We start from the raw sequence: 9,180 nt of genomic DNA on the forward strand, positions 1-9,180 counted from the left end.
TTTTATTATTTTATTATTGTTTAAAATGTAAGTTCTAACTTTTTTAATTTTTTTCATCTCATAAAAAAAATCTGTAAACTTACATTTTTATCATATAATTTACTTTACTGATATATCTTAAACAAATGTATTATTGCAATATTTTTTTTTAAAAGCATCGTAAAATTAGAAAAATGTTATTTAGCCAATAAATTATCAATTTTTAATTAGTTTTTAAATTTAATATATTAATTACATTAATTTTTATAAACCCACTTTCCAATTTTTTAAAAAACTAATAACACCCTAATTAGCTATCAGATTTTAACTCCTTATTTAAACTATTGCGGTTTCCTTAAACTACATCAAACTCTCTTTTTGTACTGTTTTTCTTGTTGTAAAATATCTATCTAATAAAAACTATAAAGTAATATAGTCAATTATGTTATTGTTTAATTTGGTCAAGAAGCAAGAGTAATTAATTAATACCAGACTCATATGTGGTGGTAAACTCCATTGTATCCACCAAACTCCTCACACGCCCAGTCAAACTAACATTATGTTCACTTTGAATAATGAAGTTTAATTTATATAAAAAATGATAACATCACCATCACTTATAAATATTTTAATTAATTAATAAATAACACAAACATTTTTGCTTCGAAGAGATTTCTACATGACATAGATAAATGGTACTAACGAAGCATGTGCTGTCCAACTGTCTACTGCATCTGTTCAAATAGCCTCACATATATAAAATTTTAGGTGGATACTCAGTTACACTCGACTTCACGTGAAGTTAATAATTGAGAGCCATTAAATAATTTAACTGATTTGACTAAATTTTTATTTAAGGACTCTCAACTATCAATTTTACGTGAAGTCGACTGCACCTGAGTTTTCACCAAAATTTTATGTTCCCCTAATAACAATTCTATATCGGTATAACTAAGTATCTTTTAAATATTATTTTTTATTTAATTTTTAGAAAAATATATTTTTTTATTTTTTAAATAATTAATATATAAAAATAAATATTTAAATTAATTAAATAATAATAAATTTTTAAAAAATTGATTAAAAATTAAAAAATTAAAAAATAATTAATATTTTTGTTCTGAGATAGCATACTAAAAGTTACTACTTAAAAAAATTAAAAAAATTCACAAACAAATAAAAAATAAAACACACATTAAATAAAAACGATAACAAATCAGTCAAAATAATCTAAAATTATCTATTCAATATTTATTAATTATTATTAAAACAATTATATAATTTTAAATATGATAAATATATAATTATAAATATTATATATATAAAATTATAAATATTATATTATATAAAATAATTTTAAATATTATTTTTTAATATTACTGTAGTAACAAATATTATATTCATGTTATATTTTTTATTAATTTAATTTTTTTAAAAAAATAGTATCATCATGATAAATTTTATATTCTAAAAAAAAATATACATAAATCATTAGAAAAATATGCGATGCCAACAATCTGAGAACTTTTTCTTTTTAATATTGTATTACTAGAGGTGAAATCCTTCATCATGAACTAAACTGTGTGTTGAACACAACTATGGCCATTTACAAAACGTCAATGACGTTTTGTGTTTCTTCAATTAAAATAATATTTTTTTAACAAAACGTCAGTGACTTTTTGTTCTTTGATGATTAAAAAATTTTTTTTATTACAAAACGTTAGTGACGTTTTGTGCTACTACCACAATCCTGTAGAACACCAAAATCATCAAATATTTTTGTATTTCACATTAAAATTATCCATATATAAAAATTTTAGCCACAATCTGAGCCGCCATCCACACACAATAATGACAATAATGACAATAATGAGCACGTTTTATGTATATGTTCCAATTCGACCATTTAATTCCAAATATGCCCCTAATCTGATGCATATAAATATCCCTCCTCTCCTTGTCTAAGTCTTCACCAAAATATCAAACTACATAGCTAATAAGCTTTGCTATTCCAAAGAACATAGCGAAGCTTTGCTATCGAAAAAACACAACTAATAGAAAAGATGGTATCTGTGAGTGAGATCCGCAATGGTCAAAGAACAGAAGGTCCTGCAACTGTATTGGCGATTGGCACAGCAAATCCATCAAATTGTGTCGATCAGAGCACATATGCTGATTACTATTTCAGAATAACTAATAGCGAGCACATGACTGATCTCAAGAAAAAATTTCAGCGTATTTGTATGTATTTTTATTATGTGTTTTAGTTTTGTTTTATTAAATATTTATCAAAAAAAAAATTATTGTTTTACTTTCATATTAATTAAAACGCAAAATTAACATATTATACAATATATCATATTCACTATTTAATATTAATAATAATATTACTTCTATAACTATAAATTTAAATAAATTATATATTAAAATGGTACTTAAAGATTCAAGTCACTACAAAAATAATTTAAGAATAACATTATTATCGTAATAAATATCATTTTCTAAACTTTGTCAAAGATAATAATAGATGTAAATCACACATTATTATTTCAGGTGAGAGAACACAGATCAAGAACAGACATATGTACTTAACAGAAGAGATATTGAAAGAGAATCCTAACATGTGCGCCTACAAGGCCCCGTCGTTGGATGCAAGGGAAGACATGATGATTAGGGAGGTACCAAGAGTTGGAAAAGAAGCTGCAACTAAGGCCATCAAGGAATGGGGTCAGCCAATGTCTAAGATCACACATTTGATTTTCTGCACCACCAGTGGTGTTGTGTTGCCTGGCGTTGATTACGAACTCATCATACTCTTAGGGCTCGACCCAAGCGTCAAGAGGTACATGATGTACCACCAAGGCTGCTTTGCTGGTGGCACTGTCCTTCGCTTGGCTAAGGACTTGGCTGAAAACAACAAAGATGCCCGTGTGCTTATCGTTTGTTCTGAAAATACTTCAATCACTTTCCGTGGTCCTAGTGAGACAGACATGGATAGTCTTGTAGGGCAAGCATTGTTTGCAGATGGAGCTGCTGCGATTATCATTGGTTCTGATCCTGTGCCGGAGGTTGAGAAGCCTATCTTTGAGATTGTTTCGACTGATCAAAAACTTGTCCCTGGCAGTCATAAAGCTATCGGTGGTCTCCTTCGTGAAGTTGGCCTTACATTCTATCTTAACAAGAGTGTTCCTGATATTATTTCACAAAATATCAACGACGCACTCAGTAAAGCTTTTGATCCATTGGGTATATCTGATTATAACTCAATATTTTGGATTGCACATCCTGGTGGGCGTGCAATTTTAGACCAGGTTGAACAGAAAGTGAACTTAAAACCAGAAAAGATGAAAGCTGCTAGAGATGTGCTTAGCAATTATGGTAACATGTCAAGTGCATGTGTGTTTTTTATCATGGATTTAATGAGGAAGAAGTCTCTTGAAGAAGGACTTAAAACTACCGGTGAAGGACTTGATTGGGGTGTACTTTTTGGCTTTGGTCCTGGTCTCACTATTGAAACCGTTGTTCTCCACAGTGTGGCTATTTGATGCGCTTAATTATATATCTCTACATGTATGGAAATGTGTTATTTTTTAATATTTTTCTTTTGTTCCAAAATAAGGTCTTGATTGGCCCATATATATATATATATATATATATATATATATATATATATATATATATATATATATATTATTAGTTGAGAAAAAATTTAGACAAAGTTGTCTATAGTTATTTGTTTATGCGAAGATTTAATATCAAAGTTTGTAACTGTTACTAAAGTATAAATCAAAGGAAGTCACTTAGATAAAGATGTCAAAAATATCTTTTTTTAAAGATGATTTTTAAAAATTAAAATTTAACACATATAATCAATTAAATTATATTATTTTTATTAAAATTAGACTGGATAAATCAGTTTAGCAAAAAAATTAATAAATTAAATTTTAAACCGATATAAATTAATATTTTTTATAAAAAATTACTACAATATTCTTATTATAAAACACAACTAAAATATCTCTATTATATATATATATATATATATATATATATATATATATATATATATATATATTAATTTTGAAAACTTTAAATTTTAACCCTATAACCATAGAGAAGAAAAGAGTTAAAATTTAGAATTTTTAAAATTAATATATATAATAAAAATATTTTAGTAATTTTATATAATAAAGGTATTGTAGTCATTTTTTATAAAAAAATAATATTAATTTAGACGAATTTAAAATTTAATTTACTATTTTTCGGTCAAATTAATTTGTCTGACCTAATTTTAACAAAAATAACATAATTTAAGTGATTATATATGTTAAATTTTAATTATTAAAAAATATCTTTAAAAAAAAGACTTTTTTTTTGCGTTTTTATGGAACATCCCCTAAACCAAATTCTTTTCTCTTGAGCAACATGTCACATATCGATATTTGAGTTGCATTTTCCTCTAAAAACAACTATAAGCACCTTCGTATGAGGTTCCATTTATAATAAAGTAAAAAAGTATTAGTTATGATAGTATAAAGCTGATAGTATTATGTTTGTAATTTTTATGTTATTGTGTGTATTATTCCATATAATTATATAATAATGTTACTTTGTTGTCAAATTTTTAAAGCGTTATCATAGAAGCTTGAAGATAATAAAATTAATTTTACGGAAGTTGCAAATGGGACGATGTTATCTTCAATTAGGAGGACATTCTTGTTATTGTTGTTGAAGATGAAAAGATGGGCAATGAGACTGAAAATAAATCAAACAACAAAAGTGGTATATTATATTTTTTTAATTTTATGAAATATGAATTGGTATATATATATTTCGTAATCAAATTTAGAGAGACTAACAAGTAACAATATCATGATTCGATTTGGATCATAATCGATACTTAATAAGAAATATCTCTTAACAAGGCTATTAGTAATTTATTTACTCTTAAAATGATTGGAAAATAATGAAAAATTAACCCAAATCAACTCAATATTATTTTATTTTATATTTATTAATTACTAATTACCTTGTTTTTCATTTTTTAATAGTCGCTGAAATAATTGAATAATATTAGATACAGTTAGTTTATAATTATAGAGATTAATAAATATTAAATTAAATAAAATAGGTTAAAGTTATTATCTTATGGTCTCTTTGACATTACCTTTTATGTTTATATCACACAAATCCAGCTACACATAATATTCTAAGAGTTTAGCTATGTATTTTTTTTCTAAAAAATATTTAAATTAATATTTTTTTTATAAAAAAATAGTTATTATTATATATAAATTTTGAAAATATTAAATTTTAATTTTTTTGTGCCATTATAAAATTAGAATTTAAAATTTTTAAAATTATATATATATATATATATATAAAATAAGAATATTTTAGTCATTTTCTATAATAAAATTATTGTAATTAATTTTTATAAAAAATATTAATTTAAATTAATTTAAAATTTAATTTATCATTTTTTTAAATCAATTTATCTGATTTAATTTTGATAAAAATAATATAATTTAATTAATTATATATATTAAATTTTTATTATTAAAAAATATTTTTAAAAAATATTTTAAATATTTTTATCTAAATAAAGGAGGTAAGTAACAAACTAACAAAACGTAAAAATCTAAAGGTTCTCAACAAAGTTATGACTTATGAAATTGGATAAAACCTACGTAATCATAAATGGGACTTAGGCACCCTATTTCCTAATTCCGATTTTAATGCCTAAGATCTCCTAAGTCCTAAATTGTCAAGTGACATTCCTTGCTCATAATTAGGGGTGATAATATATTCTCTATTTGCAAGTACCTAACTCTACTCAATTTAATTTGATAAGATTGCTAATCTAATCTGTAGCCATTAGAATTGAGATATACATTTAAAAAAAAAAATTACTTGGAATAAATTATAGGAAGATTTTTAGGTATGTCAATATACTTGATTGACATACCGGTATATAGTAATTGTATAGCGTTGATATATTAATTTAAATATACTGACCGCATAGATTTGAATGGAAATTATTCACGTGAACATCTGAGTATGCAGGTCATGGTGAGTAGTTGATCTTCTGTGGCGTTATCCGTAGAAAAAAGAATGAAATTTTTTAGTTTAATTTGTCTATAGGTAGTATTATCTTGGGCTCCAATTAAAATAATGGAATGTTTTACTAGGTTTGTATTTTTTTTAGTAAAGTTAACAGAAAAAGAGTTGCCAACGAGTCATAGCTCACACGGCATTCTGTCCCCTCTTTATCTCAAAGGTCTCGGATTCGAGTCTTACCAGCTGCAGCTGAAAAGAAAAAAATTGATAAGTATGTGAGGAGTGTGTAAGTTGGTTTTAGTGGATGAGTGGACAAAAATTTAATTTTTTTACCTAAGATATAAATTAACTTGGAGTTTATACCCGAAAACAACTAAATAGCTTGGAGTGAAATATGAATATGTTGATTGGTAAATATGTGAGAAGTATGTAGGTTTGTTTTAGTGGATGAGTGGACAAAAAATTTAATTTTATTAGCTAAGGTATAAATTAGCTTTGAGTTTATACCCGAAAACAACTAAATAGCTTGGAGTGAAATATGAATATGTTGATGAGAGAAAAAAAACAAGAAAGAAAGATATGGATATTGGCTTCTCTACATAATGACATGATGGTGTTTTGCTCGTTGTTTTGTTCACTAGTAGGGTATGGACTGTGAGTCTCGTGACTCAAAAAGGTTTAATAGGACCCCTTTGTTCTCTTGTCTAAATGGAAGATTAATAAATCAATTTGGATTTATCGAATAATTAATTCATTAATATACTTAAATAAATATTAAAAATTTAAATCTTGTCATATACATGAAGTAATCAATGGTTAGCAATAAACTCTTAAACAAAAGGTTATGGACACCAACTCTAAAAATTGAATGATTTCTACAAAGATTTTTTTTAAATGTTCAAAGTAGTTAATATTAAAATATATTTCAGGTTGATCAGAGCATATGTTAAATATACAAATTAAAACGGTTTTTATTAAAAGTATAAAAAATTTAAATTTTTAATGTATTTATTTTTTATTCATTAAATAAAAGATATTAATTATTATATGAATAAATATTTTAGATTACGTATAATTTTAGAGTTAATAATAATATATAGAGTAATTTTCAATTATTATAGATCATCCCAACAAGGCAACAACAAAGTCTAAAAACGACATAAACAAAATTAGCTCCTCAAACCAAGTGGAACTTTATCAAAAGATCGATTTTTTTTTTTTTTTGGTTTTCTACAGTATCCTTCAACTTGACAGGTCAAGGACTAATTTATTGCGATACTGAGCTTCATTTAAGGGTTTGCTGCTGGCCAATAGATTGCTGCATACACAAGGCGGAATTCGAACTCCCGACACTTGTTTAAGCGGACTAGTGAGCTAACCACTAGACCAACCCAACTTGGTTTAAAACATCGAATTCTTTTATTCACGACATAGCCAGGCCCACTCACCTTTGCCCATGATGTTCAAGTCAAGCCCTTCATTCTATATTATATAAAACTCGACTATAGCTACTTTTCAGCTTGTCCTAATTATTCAACAATTGCCGCACTATAAGGTCCAATTTCGTCCTTCAAGCGAAACTTCAGGGATGATTTAGGTAATTCACCTCACACAACACGACAAAAATTTTAATTTCCACCGAACCGTACTTGTTATACTGGTGTGCCAATAAAGTGGCTGCCACATTTAAAAATTTTCCTAAGTTATATACTACATTATGTAGATAAGCTATTGACACATTCTTCTCTTACTTGGATACGAGCAACCTGAGTTTTCTAATTTTCTGCTTCTCTCGTCACATGAACAATTTTAACAAGTTAACTAATAGATGCATTGAAATTTTAAATTTTTAACTTTTCAATACATTTTTTTTTATATTAAGATCCTTAAGATCTTAACAAAAATCATCATTATTTGTTTCTCTCATGAGACTTAATCAATCAAGAAAACCAGGAAAGAATCAATAATCAATAATTATATTTACTGCATCATTAATACATAATTGAAAACTATCAGATTAAGAACCGTACAATGCGTAAAATAATAAATTAATTATAATATATAGTGTATTGTTTAAAAATTAATTAGATAATAAATAAATTAATATTAACTTTAAAGTGTTTTATACTAAAATTATTTTTTAGAATATTTATTTGATAATTTTTGTATAATTTTATATAATTATTTAACTAAAATATAATACAATTTGAAATATAGTTTATTTTTTAAATAATTTTAGTTCATTTATTTTTAAAAAAGATATACATTTTAAATTAAAATCATACAAAGTTATATTTTTATTTATTGTTTTTATTTTTATATTTATTTAGTTGCCATACTTTTTTTATATAGTATTTTTTGGTGTACAAATAATTAAAAAAAATAAAAAAATAAATGAGACTGAAAAATACTAAAAATAGAATATAAAATTATGAATTAACTTTATAATTGTTCATACCCTGGCCCAATAATAAAGGCCCAGGATCCAAGCTAAGAAGCCCAACCCAAAGGGTTGGCCCTCACCCAGTACCAGCCTTCATCCCAAGAAGTCGGTACTGAACACGACCTGCTCCAAAGAAGTCGGATACGAGGGTTAGCTGGCAGATAACACTCATTCGAATGAGTAACTGCCCCTAGAAACTCTCTAACCACTTCATAGAGCCATATCTTAACCTCCCTAAGATATGGGAACGGTTATCCACCTAAAAAGGTGGCACTACTTCAGCGGTGGTTATTGGATCACCACTATAAATACACTGACACCATTCAGGTATCTCCAAGTTCCAATACTCTCTAACCTGCTCACACTCTTGCTAACTTAGGCATCGGAGTGTCTTTGCATGTACCACCCCCCCATTCTTTCACACGTACAAGTCGGACGGAGGAACACCGAGTAACAGATCCACTCGAAAGCCACCTCCTCCATACGCTTGGGCCTACCAACGCCATCCAGCCCATTAATCTCCGGTTACCCACCGTAACATTGGCGCCGTTGCCGGGGACCCGAGAGATCAACCAGTAATGGCGGATAGATCCCCTGAAGAGGGTCATGTGGAGACAGATTCTGAACAAGAGAATCTGAACACTGGAAACAATGAGGCAGACCAGACCCTTCACCAGGAAGCCAATGATCAACACAGG

General features: G+C 27.0%; 1 protein-coding gene across 1 annotated transcript; it reads left to right on the top strand.

Moving 5' to 3' along the window:
* Positions 1-1,967: 1,967 nt before the first annotated feature.
* Positions 1,968-3,606, top strand: LOC107638245 (stilbene synthase 3-like). Its single transcript, XM_016341421.3, has 2 exons — positions 1,968-2,220; positions 2,533-3,606. The coding sequence occupies exons 1-2, from the start codon at positions 2,043-2,045 to the stop codon at positions 3,522-3,524; spliced, it is 1,170 nt and encodes a 389-aa protein (XP_016196907.1). The 5' UTR covers positions 1,968-2,042; the 3' UTR covers positions 3,525-3,606.
* Positions 3,607-9,180: the final 5,574 nt, after the last annotated feature.

Source organism: Arachis ipaensis, chromosome B4 (assembly GCF_059453495.1).
Source record: "Arachis ipaensis isolate K30076 ecotype BB chromosome B4, ASM5945349v1, whole genome shotgun sequence".
Lineage (NCBI taxonomy): Eukaryota > Viridiplantae > Streptophyta > Magnoliopsida > Fabales > Fabaceae > Arachis > Arachis ipaensis.